Source organism: Podarcis pityusensis (assembly GCF_964106645.2).
Source record: "Podarcis pityusensis genome assembly, chromosome: 12".
Classification (NCBI taxonomy): Eukaryota; Metazoa; Chordata; class Lepidosauria; order Squamata; family Lacertidae; genus Podarcis; species Podarcis pityusensis.
Genome location: NC_138037.1, coordinates 9,965,221 through 9,983,702, shown reverse-complemented (window position 1 = coordinate 9,983,702; position 18,482 = coordinate 9,965,221). Strand labels below are relative to the sequence as shown.

The 18,482-nt window shown below is 46.5% G+C and overlaps 1 protein-coding gene across 6 annotated transcripts in view; it reads right to left on the bottom strand.

Moving 5' to 3' along the window:
* LOC308459004 (sodium channel protein type 5 subunit alpha-like) overlaps positions 1-18,482 on the bottom strand; it is a 294,603-nt gene that overhangs the window by 201,668 nt on the left and 74,453 nt on the right. For all 6 annotated transcript variants that reach the window (XM_080973958.1, XM_080973961.1, XM_080973959.1 and 3 more), the window contains exons 2-3: positions 12,308-12,645; positions 10,805-10,922 (exon numbers count right to left, since the gene is read on the bottom strand). In XM_080973958.1, coding sequence (XP_080830084.1) covers positions 10,805-10,922; positions 12,308-12,574 — 385 coding nt within the window. In that variant the 5' untranslated portion in view covers positions 12,575-12,645. The remainder of the gene's footprint in view (positions 1-10,804; positions 10,923-12,307; positions 12,646-18,482) is intronic.

Genomic DNA, 18,482 nt, shown 5'->3' with positions numbered 1-18,482 from the left:
AATGCAGCCGGCGTCAACTCAGTGCCCTCGAGTTTCTGCTGGTATCACTGACACAGACTGGCAGCAGTTCTCCAGGGGTTCACACTGCAGAATTTCCCATCCCTGCCTGGCCAGCAGCAGCAGTTAAGCCCGAGACCTTCTGCATGCAAATATCTTTTGCCACTGGGCTGCAGCAATTTCCCAACCTTTGCCCTTCATTGGTGCCCTCTATAGGACCTTGGCAAGAGCCCCCACAGTCTAGGGGACAGAATAGCGATCTGGTACTGGAGAAATTCAGGTTCAAGTCCCATTTTGGGCCACTGAGCCAATTGCGGCCTCTCAGCCTAATCAACCTCATAGGGTTGTTGTTGTGGGAGGGATTGCGTACGCTGCCCTCAATCTCCTGGAGGAAACAGAAATATTAAAATGCAATAACTGCTAAATAATCAATCGTACACTCTCCCTGCTGCTAGAAATGTAATTCTGATTCCCGCCACCCCCCACTCCCCAGAGTTAAAAATAACAGTGTATGGATGGGGATGGTACCTACAAATACATAATCAGATAAAGAAATACTGAGAGGGAGAAGTACATGTGAAATGGGGAAAGGGGGGGGCCCCACAGAGATGGGATTGTGAAGTAGCCAAGCAAAGCCTCTCTTAAAATAAATTTTAAAAGGGTCCACGTTGAATGGGAGCACAGGTGCAATGGTGCAAACTCAGCATAAAAAAAAAAAGAGAGGCTCTGTTAAAGAAGAGAGTTGGAAATGCCTGGGAAAAGAGATGTTGCAAGCTGTTTGCAAAGACCACGCGAAGGGAAGCTTGCTGAACAAGATTTGCTTACACAAATGCTGGGAAGTAGGGAACTAAACAATCGTCTCATCGGAGTACATGGGGCTCTGCAGGGTATTCTAAGCAAAAGTGACAGCTCCCTGCCCCAAGGAGGTTACAATCTATCTTTAGAAAGGGAGGGAAGCAAGACAATGAGAGATCGAGGCGAGGAAATGCTGCTTAATATTTAAACACCTAGGGTTTGTTCTAGCTGGAGATGAGGACTAAGGGAGTGAAAGCTAAGATTTCGTGGAAGAGGAGGAGGGACAGAGAGGGGGTATCGTGTAGCTCAGCCATCATCAACTAGGGGTGCTTCAGATGGTTTGGGCCACCTCTGCTAACAGCCCCAGCTTGCACAGCCATCCTGGATAGGACTGGTGGGAGCTGTAATCCAAAACATCTGGAGGGCAGCAGGTTGGCAACAGCTGATGTAGCTATTCTTGGGGGGAGTTCAAGGCATAAGGACCAACACAGGAGAAGCGAAGAGGGAGGAGACCTTCAAATAGCTCAAGGACCATAAAGAAGGCTGATGGCCGAAGAACTGATGCTTTTGAATTATGGTGCTGGAGGAGACTCTTGAGAGTCCCATGGGCTGCAAGAAGATCAAACCTATCCATTCTTAAGGAAATCAGCCCTGAGTGCTCACTGGAAGGACAGATCCTGAAGCTGAGGCTCCAAGACTTTGGCCACCTCATGAGAAGAGAAGACTCCTTGGAAAAGACCCTGATGTTGAGAAAGATTGAGGGCACAAGGAGAAGGGGACGACAGAGGACAAGATGGTTGGACAGTGTTCTCGAAGCTACCAGCATGAGTTTGACCAAACTTCGGGAGGCAGTGGAAGACAGGAGGGCCTGGCGTGCTCTGGTCCATGGGGTCACGAAGAGTCGGACATGACTAAACGACTAAACAACAACAACAAAGTATAGGTGGAGGAACAAGGGAACCACGCAGTGATACATCCCAATAAGTGGTGACATATCCCAGGATGTCCTTCACTCATGATTCATTACCAAAGGCAGATCATCAAAGGAAATGCCAGCCTGCTGGACATGTCTTCAATCTTCTCCTTAAGTCCGTGACTACAATGAGGCTACAGGGGACTGTTGTCTGACATCAACTTGTAGCATGCTCTACATCTGAGTAGCATAAATCTTTAAGCAGGATCTCCATTTCTGTTAAGGGGGAAAAGGGACAGTTTCTCCACATCTACTGCCACCGCCACCACCAGAATAAAAAAAAAAATCAGCTCGGTTGCTAACTACCCCGGTTACTCCCGCATGAAAACTTAAGAAACTAGTAATTGGACTCGAGGGGCTAGTCATCCAAAGACCGATTCAAAAACATTTTCCACTACTGGGACCTGTTCCTCCCGATGAATGACTGCAGAGAATCGCAGATGGCAAGCCTCATTTTCTGCTGTTATTACCTGATGAACATAAACACTATAAAAGGGCCTTGATTCGCCACCCAGCGGTACCTCCTCCCAAGTAAGCTAAGGGTCTTTGAAGGCAGCTCCTTACGGAATGAGCAGCAAAGGAAAATCTCCCAGAGCCAGGTTCTGACTTTCCCCACAGGTATAAACAGGAATGGGGAAAAATAAGAAGTCTTAAAAGTTGAGAGACATCACTGCTGTTCACGATGGTTGGGAGTTGCAGGACAAAACAACTGGAGGGCACCAGGTTGGGGAAGGATGGTGTAGAGTGGCTCATTCCAAAATATGGGCCACCATTAGGAAATAAGTTCTGGCTGGGGTTATGCAGGACACTGTCCCAACCAGGATCCATCTCTGCAAATAGCATGTCTGAACCCTGCTGCGCACAGAGCCTGGGGCTTCTGTTCCTCTAAATCATGGGTAGGCAAACTAAGGCCCGGGGGCCGGATCCAGCCCAATCACCTTCTAAATCCGGCCCACAGATGGTCCAGGAATCAGCGTGTTTTTACATGAGTAGAATGTGTCCTTTTATTTAAAATGCATCTCTGGGTTATTTGTGGGGCATAGGAATTCATTCATTTCCCCCCAAAAAATATAGTCCGGCCCCCTACAAGGTCTGAGGGACAGTGGACCGGCCCCCTGCTGAAAAGGTTTGCTGACACCTGCTCTAAATACAGGGTAGGAGATGGCAGAATCCGAGACCAGGGAGAAGAGTCGGTGGAAGAAGATTGGAAAAAGTTTAAAGACTATTTACAGAAATATTGTAAAATTAATGAATGTTAGAAAAATGTTGGAATGAAGTTATATGGCTTCAGCAGAAATGCTATAAGGAATTAAGTATAAATAGATTAATAGAGAATTAAACGGAAAAATAAGGTTAAAATGTGTTAAGATAATTACAGGATAGAAAGCAGAGGAAGATGGAAAGGAATTGCTGAAACAACTAATAGAAGTGGAATACAAAAAGGGAGGTGTGAGGAGGTCATGGAAATAAGTGAATGAAAGATTGAAACTATTTGATGTGTTTTAAATTGTTTTTATTTTGTTTTCTTAGTTTAAATTGTTTTTTAAACTAATGCAGCCGCTGAGAGAGATCATCAGGGGGTTTGGGCTGGGTGTTCATCAGTATGCGGATGATACCCAACTCTACCTCTCTTTCAAATCAGAACCAGTGAAGGCGGTGACGGTCCTGTGTGAGTGTCTGGAGGCGGTTGGAGGATGGATGGCGGCAAACAGATTGAGATTGAATCCTGACAAGACAGAAGTACTGTTTCTGGGGGACAGGAGGCGGGCAGGTGTGGGGGATTCCCTGGTCCTGAATGGGGTAACCGTGCCCCTGAAGGACCAGGTGCGCAGCCTGGGAGTCATTTTGGACTCACAGCTGTCCATGGAGGCACAGGTTAAATCCGTGTCCAGGGCAGCTGTGTACCAGCTCCATCTGGTACGTAGGCTGAGACCCTATCTGCCCGCGGACTGCCTTGCCAGAGTGGTGCATGCTCTGGTTATCTCCCGCTTGGATTACTGCAATGCGCTCTACGTGGGGCTACCTTTGAAGGTGACCCGGAAACTACAACTAATCCAGAATGCAGCAGCCAGACTGGTGACTGGGAACGGCCGCCGAGACCATATAACACCGGTCTTGAAAGACCTACATTGGCTCCCAGTACGTTTCCGAGCACAATTCAAAGTGTTGGTGCTGACCTTTAAAGCCCTAAACGGCCTCGGTCCAGTATACCTGAAGGAGCGTCTCCACCTCCATCGTTCTACCCGGACACTGAGGTCCAGCACCGAGGGCCTTCTGGCAGTTCCCTCACTACGAGAAGCCAAGTTACAGGGAACCAGGCAGAGGGCCTTCTCGGTAGTGGCGCCCTCCCTGTGGAACGCCCTCCCACCAGATGTCAAAGAGAACAACAACTACCAGACTTTTAGAAGACATCTGAAGGCAGCCCTGTTTAGGGAAGCTTTTAATGTTTGATGTATCATTGTATTTTAATATTCTTTTGGAAGCCGCCCAGAGTGGCTGGGGAAACCCAGCCAGATGGGCGGGGTATAAATAATAAATTATTATTATTATTATTATTATTATTATTATTATTGTTAGTTTAGTGTTAGGTATTGTTTTTGTATTGTATGGTATTGTTTATTTTCTTTTTCTATGTAATGTCCAAATTGTTGGAAAGTAATAAATATTATTTAAAAAAATAAAAAATAAATACAGGGTAGGAGAACCTTAAGCCCAGCGGATAACGGTGACCTTCCAGGCCTCTCTGTCCAGCCCTTGGGACTCTCACTAGGCCCCTCCCCTGGCCACACACCCTCTTACCAAGCCATGCCCATTGCAAGGCCTGGCATACAAAGAGAAAAGAGCTGCAATCTCTGAAATCCCCCCTCTTGCACAACGGCACTGCTACAATAAGTGCCTGTGCATGCTGCGGTGTCCAGGAGAACCTTGCAAGGTATTATCCCCGTGTTAAGAGAAATGGAGGGTATGGGGAGCTGAAATTCTGGGATAGTGAGTTGGTGGCAGAAGCAGGGTTTTAACTTTCCGTTATGCAATTTTGTAGCTGCTCCACCCTTCAGCACAGCCACGAAAGGCGGAGGGACCCTGTCCTCTGTTGCATCATGTCCGCCATCAGCTTTCAGCCAACCTCTGGCATTAAGGGAGCAACACTTTCTGAGATACAGCACCTTTTGGCAAACATATGCTCCAGAAATTGGCGGCTGCGTGGAATCTCTTCTCTCCAAAGCCAAACTGACTACTATTCCAGAGTGGATTGTCTAGAATAACACAGATGCCAAGCTTTAATTTCAAATACTTATCCCCAAACAAAACTCTGAAAAACTTCAGAAGCGGTCTCCAAAGAGGGCAGGGGAATAATCAATCCCAAATCTGGGCAAAGGTGTTAGTGTACAATATGGGCATGGTCTTGGGGAGGCTAGTTCAGCTTTCTAAAATCCCAATTTCTTTTTAAAAAGTGGGTTTCTAGTCCATATGATTGTGAATACCAGCCAGAAAGTGTGCAGGCAACGTCTAGTAATATTTGAGAACTCAGAGGAGCTTCTGAATCAAGAGCGGCAATAGCTACTCTGTTTATATCTGTTGTAAACCACTTTAGACTGCAGCATTTGCAGAAATGCTGACATTTGACTTGAAAAAGATTTCCATTAGCCAGAGAGGCTGAAGCTAAAACATAGCTCCTTGCTGCTCTCTATGATTAGCATAATTTATTCTGCTAAATAGTAAAAACATTGGTGTAGAAAAGGCATCACCAAACTCGGCCTTCCATATGTTTCTGGGACTACAATTCCCATCATCCCTGACCACTGGTCCTGTTAGCTAGGGATCATGGGAGTTGTAGTCCCAAAACACCTGAAGGGCCAAGTTTGGGGATGCCTGGTGTAGAATAAGAGTAACAGTGCAACATTTTTCAGGTGCACTTTAGGGAAGAACTTACAATTACCACGTGGCCCTTTTAGGACACTCACCTGAGTGGCAGCCAAAAATGTCCCCAAAAATGTCAGTTATACCACTTACAATTTCTTTCTGTAAACCACAACAAAACCCAGGACATAAAATATCTCAAAACCCAGGACATAAAGCATCTCAAGAAATCACATTGGGTATAAATAAGTCATTCAATGAAACCTGATCCAGGCAGTAGAAATAAGCACAAAACAGAGTTTTAATCCAGACTGAGACTGAGACCAATAAGTCCACTGGTGTTTGTCATTGGAGCGCATTTTTGTCCCAGGCTATATTACGAATTTAGGACAACAACAAAAAATATGCCATGGAGTTCTTGAAACAAATACTGATCCAGGAATGCAAGACCTAAGCACACATTGATTTGTTTTGAGATATTTTACTACCCCTGAGAAGCACCAGAATTTGGTTGGGGCCAGTAAAATGCCCCCCAAACCATTTGTGTACATTTAAAAAAAAAAATGTTGGTTTAAGAAGGTTCAACAAGTTGCAGGTTCAGTCTGACTTGCTACAGCTCTTCAGTTTGTTTTACATGACACGCCACCCAGCCCAGGGCCCCAGATTTCCCCATGTATCTCTTGAATTATAAGGCAGACTCATTAAATACACATTTATCCTGCACGCGCTCCATCTTTTGCTAGAGCATCAAAGGCAGTGGAAGCGGAAAGCATGCTTTGCTGAGTCATGAGTGACATGCATTTTAATAATCTGTTTAAAGCAGCCCATAATGCAAGCACTTTGTTGAATTAGAGCCATCAACCCTGTGCTTTTGCATACAGATCTGTGCATATATATTACGGTTAGGCTGCAGAGGCAGGCTAGGTAGCTAAGCTTCTCTCGGATAAATATATGCTCCCAAAAGTGTCTGAGCTTTCAAGCTGAACAGAGCAACTACATTCGATCCTTGCTATAAAAAAACCACCCACACTTACTTTTTTTAAAAAAAAATCAAAACAGTGCATTCACTCCAAAATGTACTTAGGAAATAGAAGAGACTGAAAATGCCGGGCCGTCAAATGTGGATAAAGAATGACATTTGCCTTGCCTTACATTCTGAGCCTGATTGCACTGACAGCATCCATAGAGCAAAAAAGCAGCCGCCCCAAGGACTCCCAGGAAATGTCATGAGGTGTATTTGTCTTGTGGCCAATGAATATGGTTGGGAGCGAGAAATCTGACCCTCGGCCCCAGCAGTGCAGAGCAACTTCAAAAACGCCAAATAAAAATCGCAGCTTCGGCTCTCCAAGAGGAACAACCACAAGTTATTCCCCCAGGTTTGACTTCCTGTGCCCGGTGTCACAGACTCATAGAAGCACCAGGTCGAAAGGGACCCCAGGGTCATCCAGCCTGACCCGCTGCAATGGCAGGAATCGGAACTAAAGAACCCCGGACAGACGGCCACCCAACCTGCAATGAAGGAGAGGCCGCCACCTTCCAAGGCACTGTCAAACTGTCACAGCTCTCCTGGCACGGAAAAGTACCACAGGCCCTCTTGATGTCTCTGGTTCTGCAGGGTTTAATTTTCATTGGAGGGACAAGTGTGTGTAGGGGAGAGTGACCATGCGGTCCCTTCTTGTGCATCCTGCTCACAGAAAAGAAACAGATGTAGCACAGCTGGACGCCCAGTGCCACAGCGAGGTCAGAGAAGCCTCTTGTATAAGATCATTTGACAAGAGGCCTTTGTCACTGTGTTCGACGTTGGCACTGGTGAAACACGACCAAGGCTTGCTTCTTTGATTCTAGGTGAAGGACCATGGTGGAGGATTTGCCGTATGTGCAGAAGAGAGAGTTTTTGGATTTGATATCCCGCTTTATCACTACCCGAAGGAGTCTCAAAGCGGCTAACATCCTCCTTTCCCTTCCTTCCCCACAACAAACACTCTGTGAGATGAGTGGGGCTGAGAGACTTCAGAAAAGCGTGACTGGCCCAAGGTCACCCAGCAGCTGCATGTGGAGGAGCGGAGACGCGAACCCGGTTCCCCAGAAGGTCTCAGGTTCAATCTCTCGGCATCTCTTGGCAGAATCAGGCAAGTCAAAGCCAGATGCAACCAACCCTTTTGGACTTCCTGCTTCACCTGCTGTCACGGCGCTGTCAGGCAAAGGAATGTCCAGAATGAGGAATTAATTATTTGTTGTCACTTCCCCACAGGTCCACATGCACAGCCTCCTAACACAGTTCTTGAGCAGCAGCCCTACTTTTGCTGCCTGTTAAAAAGTGTTATGTACTGAGTGAATAGGATCCAAAATGCAGCAGTCTGATTGGTCCTAGAACAATGCAGCAGTATGATTGTTCTGCAGGAGCCACCCAATCCGGCTCCAGATGGAAGTGAATCCACAACCTGATTGGCCTACAGGAGAATTCCAGAATTAGCCAATCACGTGGGGCCCATTGTGTAAATAATGTATATAAAGCAGATACTTTGAGGGAACATTCATTTCCTCCTCACCACTATGAGCTGAATAAAGAGCATGAAATCCACTCTCGACTCAGAGAATATTTCAAAAAGTCTTGTGGAACTCGGAAAAATTGACAAAACAATCTTGTGGCGTGCCATGTGGCTGTAGACAGGACCTCCTGTTTAAAATGGACTTGGGGGAAAATCCTACTAAATGTGAACAAGTCCAGGAGATAGAAGTATTTTTGTTCTGTGAACCACCCTGAGACCTCCAGGTATAGGGCGGTATATAAATTCTAATAATAATAATAATAATAATAATAATAATAATAATAATTGCACTTGGGAAAAGGCATGTCCTTCAGTCCTGCCTCTCTCAGCTACTCCTAGGTGTGAACGCGATAAGGCAGTTGCTGCAGAAGAGAGGCTCTGCCCTTGACCACACCCGAGCTGTGTGCAAGCAGACAAAAACTCCGTCTGCGTGTAACGAGCTTCTGTTCCTCCATCTCCAATACTCTTCTGGCCCTGGGCATAGCTGTCAACTTACAGGTTTGAAAATAAGGGACCAGCAGCCTCGGAAATAAGGGATCAGCAGCCAAAATAAGGGATTTTGATCAACCAGCAGCCAAACGAAGCCTCAAGCGGTGGTTCCCACAGCGCAGCAACCCAGCAAAGGGGACGCAGCAAGGAAAACTACCGTCACCTCTCCACTGGGAAGCGCTGAGCAAAGGTGAGTCCCCAGGCAATGCGGCCGATTTGATCGGCACAAGGCATGCAAGCTCCACCCCCCAGTCGTTCTTAGACTCCTTATTGGGTGAGCAACGCAGCCAAACAACACAGCTGGAGCCTCCCTCCTCCCTGGCCAGCAAGGAGGGAGGGAGAGAAGCTGCTTCCTTTGAACCCAAGAAATTTAAGGGACGTCATCAATGAGGGACAGCAGCGGGACACGGCGCTGGGATAAGGGACTTTCCCGCCAAATAAGGGACGGTTGACAGCTATGGCCCTGGGAGACAGGGAAGCAGGAGAGGTTGGGCAGGAGGGAGGAGGAGGTATGGAAGCCCTTGACTTTGCACCTCCTCCTGCTTCTGACTTGCATCCTCTGGCTGTTTCAGGCTCCCCCAGATCGCCAATTCCCTTTTCCAGGTCAGAGTCCAAGCCCCACTTCTCCTAGTGCCTGCAGTGTGGCTGACCCCTGACCCTCTGCTAAACTGTCATCTGCAATATGAGTCTTGGCCACCCACAGCAAGGGCACTGAGCAGAGCAGCAAGCATTGATAGCTTTCTTCTCCGATGGGCTATAGCAAGAAGCCTGGATGCCTTAATATTATACTGGGTGAGGGGAGGGGAAGATAAATAAAAAGAGTGTTGGATAGAAGTCAAATGTCTTGCTGGGCGGAGAGGTTCCCGTAACAGATCCTTCCCCCCACACCCTCTTTGAGAAAGCATCCTCTGTTTTGCCATCTTCGCCACGGGACGCTCCTTGCAGATGGCCCTCTAAGCCCAGCAAGGTTTGACATTCCTCTAATTGGAAGGAGCGCAGCTGAAGGTAAAATAAAGTGACTCTGAAAAGCTTTGGCCTCATCAGAAAAGCCACCTGCTTGGAGGCCTGAAAGCCTTCCATCGGATCTTTAAGTGAACTTCATGCAGAGAGACGGGGAGGAAGCTGACAGACAGGATCACTAGCAGGTCAAGGGGAGCCAAGGCAGCCAGAAAAGGGGACCCAACAGAGGGAAGGATGACTGCAGGGCAAACAGATAATCCAAACGGGGCAGGGGGAAGGAGCCCCCAGAACCTGTTCCACTTTTACAGCTCACTGAAATAACAGCAGGAGGCCCCCCTGTGCATGCACAGAGAGTTTTCTCTTTGCCACTGTATGCCATCTTCAACGGTAAACAATGAGTGTGATATCCTGGGACTAGGACACTGAGCCCACAGGAAAAAGGATGAGGCCTCTGGCCGCCACAAGTTCCAGCAGTCCATGCTGGCAAGTAAACAAGGAGAAATGGCCACAGAATTCAGCTTTCCAATAATAATAATAATAATAATAATAATAATAATAATAATAATAATAATAATTTCTTGGGTGATGTTTTTAATAAACAAAGCAAATGGGTTTCTATCCCTCATGAGTGGAAGTTTAAGACAATGACTTCAGATATCTCAAGCATCAGAGGAGGGCTTGAACAACATTCACAGTGCTGTGATTTCCCTTTTTTTCCTGCATAGCCGGAAAACCAGAATGAATTATGCAAAGTCTGAGAAAGTATGCAAAGGTGTTCAATTTGTATCATGTATAATTCGGCTTGTTTTGATGCAGCAATATATAGAAATATATTGGTGCAAGAGCACACACAGCATTTGACACTGTGTTCCCCAGCTGGTGCCTTCAGAATATTTTGGGTTACAGTTCCTATCAGTCCCAGCCAGCATGACCAATGGTCAGGCATAATGACATCCATTTGGGGAAGGCTGGTTTAAGGTTTGCAGATTTTGCTTCATTTTCCTACACTGTATATTACTACCCTGCTCCTCACAAATACAGATCTCTAAATCCTAATTTCAGTTGGTTCCAACCCTCACGTATATATCGATGAACAGGAGCGACATGCTCAGAATGCAATCACATGTCATGTATTTTCCACCATGCAGAGGTCTGACGGAGACAACCCAATCAAAAGGATATGAATGTACCAAAATTTTAATTGCTGCTCTTCTGATTCGATGAAAAGGAGTAAGTATATACAAGGCAGGAGTGGCACTAAATCGAAAGATTGTCTTCCCTTTGTTCAGTACTATAAATGTCTGGAAAACAAAAGAGAGAGTGAAAGAACATTTAAGGTCTGCATTATACGCTCACGAGATAGGACCCTCCAGAAACCAAAGGCTATTGTATTTCCTACTCATAAAGTACATGCCAAACGATCGCACCACCATTCCTCTTTGAAAACGAAGAGATAAAGGCATTGTTGCCCGGGCAAAAGAATTAAGCTCAATAGTCCAGGCTGCTCTTCTTGGAGTACAATGCATAATAGCCAGGGGTAGCATGCATGTGCAAAAATATCTGTGTGCCTCATTGCCACTTTAACAACACATATGTAGAGCAAGGTCAAGTCTACCCATTGCTACAGAGTGCAAAATATCATGCGTTGTTCCACATGTAAAATAGCAGACTCTACATGGATTTCTTTTCAAAAAGGGCAGGCTCACCATCTTCTATGAAATTGCCTCCATTGTGTAACACCTATTTGCACAGTCCTATTTGCACCATATTTTTAAACCTACCACTTGTTTGGGACACTCATTCTCAACTGCAACTGTCTATTTCCACTCCAGGAGCAGGGGAAAAAACCAGTGATTTGCTGTTGCCTACCGACCATGCATTAGGATCTGGACAGACAATTCCGCAAACCCCCTAAATGCACCATTCTGGACCGGCTATATTTTGGCATACGTGCTTCACTAGCATTGCCAACACTCCCCACTACCCCCTGCAGGGCTCCTCCGAATTTAAAAGCAGAGTTGCAAGTAGAAATCCAGCGGGTTAAGCCTTCTTCCATCATCGCTACGTCTGCCTGCCTAGAAAAAAACTTGACCTCCGGAATCTCTGCTCTCACCCAGTTTTTAATAGCACGTTAACCAAATGCATTGCCCTTCTGTAATACGCTCGATTAAGTGAAATGATACATTCACATGCCCCTTGTTCAGAGGAGGCAGGATTCTTGCACGGTTTGTAGAATTAATGCCACTCCCCCCCGCTCCCCTTCCCAATGACATAGAGTCACCAGATTTCCAGATTTCACTTAAAAAGAAGATAGTGAATTTGAAGCATTTGTGGAACCGGATAGATGAGACAAAATATACAGGCACTATCCTTCTCATTTTTTGCTGGTGAGACATTAGACTGCCCAGTGTTTTACTTTTGCCCCCCCCCCCCAAATATATATTCTGCGGACGCCCCTCCCCGGCGTCCACCCTCAACCCCGTACATCCATTTTCCAAACATTAAGCTCTGGGAGTTTCAAACTCCTAATTCTTGCATCCTTAAACGAAGGAGGAATTATTTCCACTGGGGAAAGAGGTGGGGCAGGGAGGAAGAAGAGGGGAAATCCACGCCTTCCCCACTACCTCCCGCTCTTGCTCTCCCCTCCGCCATCTTTAACAACAAGCGCAGAGCGGGTGGGAATGACCTTGTGATCGCTGTAGAAAGGGTCAATATCCTCCAAAGGTTCCCCAATGAGCTCCGACGGAGGAGAGCCGTAGATGTCGGGCAACTTCTTGCAGGCTTGTAAGTCAAACTGAGGCCGCAGAATCTCCTCGTCGCCCAACTGTTCCCTGTATTCCTGCTTGGCGCTCCTTGCAATCTTCTCCGCGATCCGCTTCTCGATCGCAGCCAGGGATTCGGGCGTGAAGCGGTGGAAGCTGTTAGAACCCAGTGGCAACAAGAAGTCGGCCATCTTTTCATCCTGATACTTCTTTGTACTGGCCTTTACTCCTAAAAGTAAAAAAAACAAAAACAGAAAAAAACCTGAAAAGAAAAGAGAAGAAAAAGGGCAATATTAGGCAGGTAAACAAGAAATGGCAAACAATTTAACAAAGGTGGCTTGGTAACAGGCTCTTGAGCTGTTGGGACAACACTGAGGCAGGAAGGCTGTGTGTGCAGCTAGGGGAATTGTTAAGTTGTGAGTGAACATATCAGACAACACAGTGATTCTTCAAACAGCTCTTGTTTATTCACAGGCCAGAACTGAACTGAAGGGTTCAGTCAGCCTGCTTATATAGAGCTCCAGTACAACTTAACTGTAACAATTTCCTAAAACTATCCAATCACTGAACGTCACTTTCGATCCCTTATTTGCATAACTATCTACAGTATCCCCCTGCTGGCCCAGGGTGAGAACTTCAGTACATAACAGGGATGGTACTGGCCAGAGTGCCAGGATAGAACCTGGGAGAACCTCTCTTAAAGCCATCCAAGTTGGTGGCCATCACTGCCTGCTCCATGACTGCAGCCATGGGATTTTTGTCTATCACATGACGGTATATGTTTTGACTCCACAGAGTGGGAAGTGACGGAGACAGGATGTTTGTGTTACTGTGAAGTGGAACTATTGTCCTTTGTTTTTTCTCTTTGCTGTCTGATGCTAGAGAGAGAGGGAGTCATGTTGCAGTGCTCCGTGTGTGTTTATATGTAAATGAAGTAGATTAGCCAAAATGCTGAGTTGCTGACATCTGTTACGCAACTGCAAAGACTCTGCGGATCCCTAAGTGTGCCGGTGTCTGTTGGCATCGGTCGCTGTGATGTTTGGGCAGAAGATCAACCAGGAGGGAGAGAACATGCCAGTCCGACGTGTGTCTCTGCCAGAGTCCTACTCGAGTGTAGGCTGAGCTTCTGACAGTGAACTCTACATATGCTGCACGAAGTGCATATGACTATCATGAGATAGACAAATCGTACAGACTCTGCTATTCTCATTTATTCTGAGAGATTAGCCTATTCCCCAGTTTCCGTTTTTCGCTTTGCTCCTCCCTGGAGAAATCCTACAGACACCCATGAAAAGAAACAATTCCAACAAGTGCATCTCTTCCTGTGGCTGGGAGATAGGATGGGAGATAGTCACTTCCAGGTGGCCATTAAAGGCACAGGATAGGCTCAGGGTCTGCACATGGTGGCGCTAAGCAGGGCCAGATTTAGGAAGAGGTAAACCAGGTTAAAACACAGAGCCTAGGGCTTGCCAATCAGAAGGTCGGCAGTTTGAATCCCCACGACGGGGTGAGCTCCCGTTGCTCGGTCCCTGCTCCTGCCAACCTAGCAGTTTGAAAGCACGTCAAAGTGCAAGTAGATAAATAGGTACCGCTCTGGCGGGAAGGTAAATGGCGTTTCCGTGCGCTGCTCTGGTTTGCCAGAAGCGGCTTAGTCATGCTGGCCACATGACCCGGAAGCTGTACGCTGGCTCCCTTGGCCAGTAAAGCGAGATGAGCTTTCGAACTGCTAGGTTGGCAGGAGCAGGGACCGAGCTTCGGGAGCTCACCCCGTTGCAGGGATTCAAACCGCCGACCTTCTGATCGGCAAGCCCTAGGCTCAGTGGTTTAGACCACAGCGCCACCCACATCCCTAGAAAAAACAACATGTGAATAACACTTGGGGATTGGGGTGGTCATGTACAAAAAAATATCCCACATTAGCATACATTTCCCCCTTTCTGCTTTGTCCCCGATACTAACACTTGCCAGGCCTGAAAGAACCTTCTTCACCAGCGAAGGTCTGTCACAGAATCACACAACTGGAGAGCTGGAAGAGCCCCTGCATGGGAAATCCAGTCTAACCCCCCACAATGCAGGAATACCTCCACTGGGGTAAACAGGTGCATTGCCAAACCAATCTAGGTCTGCCTTCAACCACCCCAACTGCCTAGCTTCATACTTACAACCAGTCTGGGGTGGCACTAAATGTCACCTTCCTTCTCCTTACTGTCAGTGTTGTCCCATTGTAGAACTCAGCAGGGAGAAGGATAGGGTCAAAACTAGATTTGGCTGTGCCTAGAATGAGTTGTCTCCTTCATGGATCACTGCCTTGTCATGGCAACAGGGCTTGAATAACTCAGAGAAGCTATGAGCTATGCTGTGCAGGGCCACCCAAGATGGACAAGTCATAGTGGAGAGTTTTGACTAAACGTGATCCACCTGGAGCAGGAACCGGCAAGCCACTCCAGTATCCCCACCAAGAAAACTCCATGGACAAAATGAGTTTGGCCAAGCTGCGGGAGGCAGTGGAATACAGGAGTGCCTGGCGTGCTCTGGTCTATGGGGGTCACAAAGAGTCGGACACGACTAAATGACAACAACAAGAAGAAGAATGAGCTGTGGTTGCACTTGCCATTAGCTCTGGCTCCACCCAGTGTTGGCTTCCTGCCATACACCCTACTGGTTCCCAGTGGCAGCCAGCCACCCCTGTCCTTCATGCATCTCATGGTGACATTTCCTTGTAAAAACTAGATATATGGACACACATTGGAGTCTCTGCATTCTTCTAAGAGAGTTGCTAGATTGTGCCTGGAAGGCCTTGTGGTGACAGGACTGCGGTCCCTGCTGTTTAGCGAGCAGTTCCTAGATAATTCACGGCCGTTATTCTTCGCAACACACGCAAGTTTGTCAGCAAACAAAGCTTCAACTGATCCCAGCATGACAAAGGGAGTATTTATTGACTCAATTTATGTGAATGGAGCATCCCTTCACATTGCCAATTCTCCCCGTTCCAACTTTGTTTTACGACGGACTCATTACATTGTTATTGATCGCAGGCACATCACAGGAAAACAACTTCCATACCCATCCCCTTAAAAAAAACAAAAAACAGAAGCAGCACTTTGCCTTGCTGCCAAATTCAACACAGTGTAGGAATACAATGAGTCGTACGTAGGCCTGGACTTAAAACAAGATGCCACCCTTTTTAGTTAAACCTAGCCTGTATTTCACTTCACAGTTGACCTCGTCTTCATTAGGAGGAGGAAACTACAAAACAAAGAGACAACTAAAAGGGGGATGTGATGGAGCCAATCCTTGCTGGTGGTGGGACAACAATGAGTGGTCAGAGGAAGAAGACTGGAAAGATGAAGTGTTGGAAGCTGGAGGGTAACAGGACTTAGTGAGCTGGGAGAGTCTGTGGCAGAGAGGAGTCCAGAATTAGAGGCAGCAGCTGAAGCAAGAGAACAGGAGGAACAGGCTGATGAAGTTATGGGTTTTCCCCTTCCTGCTGCAACGAAGCTCCCCTCCCAGAAACAGAAGAGGCATGAAAAGGGCAAGGCAGAGGTTGGTTGTATGCAGGCGCAGTCTCTGATTGCTTGGAAGAAGCTTGGAAGACGGCTGTGAGGAGGTGGGGACTTTCAGTCTCAGCAACCGATTTGCAGGGAGGAAGACCACTGGGAATTAGCTGCTGTGCTCATTAAGCCTGACACTGGAGAGGGTGTTTTTGCTAATAAGAGTTAACTTCTACTTTAGCTCTGGCATGCTCCAGTGACAGCCAGTTGCTGGAAAGCACAGGAGGGGAGAATCCTGATTGTGGGCTTCCCACAAGCATTTGATTGGCCACTGTGAGAACAGGATACTGGACTAGATGGGCCATTGGCCTGATCCAGCAGGGCTCTTCTTATGTTCTTGCAAGGTCAGGGCTAGGCATGGCATCCCCAAAGGATCCTTCGCTAGGGGTGTTGGGAACTGTAACTCTGCAAGGAGTGAACTACAGTTCCCAGGGTTCTTTTGGGAAGCTACGAGCTCCAAATTGAAGGAGTGGATGTGATGGAGGCCAGTATCTTGAAAGGAACAGAGGGATAACTGCATGCAATCTGAAAAAACAGGAGGTGGGATGATTGCCCCTGTGTCCTCCCCAAAGGGCGCTGCTACTATGGAATCTGGGTCCTTCTCGTCTATTTAAAATAGTTATATTCCACCTTTCAACTCTGTTTACGAGGTTGACAACAAGCTTAAAACAACCAATTCACAGCAAAAGGAAAATAATACTGAAATGGCAATAAAGCCAGCAGTCAAAGAATAAGAAAGAAAAATAGGGGAGGGGGGATCATTTGCTGGCACAAAAAGAAAGCAAAAATGTCTGCAGTGAAAGCACAGGCACCGACAACAAAGCGACACAAAATTGCTAAATTCAATATCTAGTTTGGTATCCGTATTTTTATTATTGTATTTTATTTTATTTTTTTATGTGAGAGCCTCTCTAGCAGTCTCTGACAGAAGGGCACCCTACACGTTTATAGAACAGGGGGCCAAGCAAAAGCTTTGGAGAACAATCCTGTTTTTATCCGACGGCTACAAGACTGGAGGCAGGCAAGAGAAAGATGGCCCTGGGGAGAGTGTTCTGCAATGGGGAGGGAGGGGGCAACAAAAAAGGCTCCATCTCGGGACACCCATCCACCTCACGCCAGAAAGCTGAGGCACCCAGAGAAGGTCGTACAGCAAAAGATCTTACATGCTGTGGTTCCCGAAGGGTGTGGCAGGAAAGGATGGTGAGAAATTCAATGACAATCAAACTCACTGACTTTGCATACATACTTAAAGTGAACATGCAAGAGGCTCATTTATAATTATATTTTGGGAACGATTCGTGTTCCTCTGTAGCTGGATTGTTTTATACTTTCTGGACGTCCCGTGATCATATTATAAAGTAGGTGCGCTGCTAGGAGCTGTTTCTTTTTGTTTCCCAATGTATTTCTTATAAATGAAAAAAATGGTGCGGCACAAGCAAGTTACTCTTCTTAAAGTGTGGCCCAGAGAATTTTTTTTGAGAGCCACTGTCTTACAGGGTGAGCAAGACCATATGGGAGCCGAAAGTCCATTGGATGCCTTGGTCCCAAATTGTATTGCAGTGTGTGGGTGTGCTTTAAGTCAACACCAACCCTTCCAGTTGAAGCCAGAAAATCCAATGAAGTGTCATTTTTAAAAATAAAATGGCAAGTAGAGATGATGGGGAATTTTGACGTAAATTAATTGTGGAGGTTGCCCATGTTTGCTTATTTATCCCATGTCTGAAGAGAAATCAGTCCAGTGAATATGATATGTATCTGCTGTGGTTGTAAAGTGATGGGGACATGTAGGAAGTGTGGGATAACCATCAATTGACAGAAAGTAGGATCTGAACCAATGGATTTAAATTACAAGAAAGGAGAAACTTTAGGAGGCGTTCAGTGGTGGTTTGGACGACCTTGGAAGTTGATAGACTTTCCTTCCTTGGAAGTTTTTAAACAGAGGCTGGATGACCATCTGTCAGGGATTATTTAGCTGTGATTCCTGCTTTGGGGTCTCCTCCAACTCTACAATTCTATGATACTAACACCTGCATAAACAAATCCGGATAAATAATCTGCATTGGCTGTCGCATACCTTCTGCAAACAAAACAGAATGCATTCTCAATAAAGTATAACGCCTGTACAAACTTTCTGTAACAAATCATGGTGAATGTACAATAAAGAGGTTGTCTGGAAAAGACCTTAAAACTATTCACACTGGCAGAAAAAGGGCCAGGCATCATTCGTGCCATTCACAATCACATGTATAGCTTTTCTGCAGCAAACAGCAGGCTCATGGGGACCCCATCTGGATTAGCACCTCGGCAAGGGATCTGGAGGGGCATTGACCCTTGGCTGCCACTGCAATCCCAATGAGGATTGCTTCCAATTTGCATTGGGGAGCAAAGGTCCCATTTGTGTCAATGAAAGCTCTTCTTCCAATGCCAAAATAGCAGGTGTCCAGTCTGAACTGGGACCCCAGTGCGAGGGGGTGGGGAAGCCTTCTCCTATGCCGGGGTCCTATTGACTTTCACAAAAAACTATTCTTGTAAGTGTTAATTGCACAAA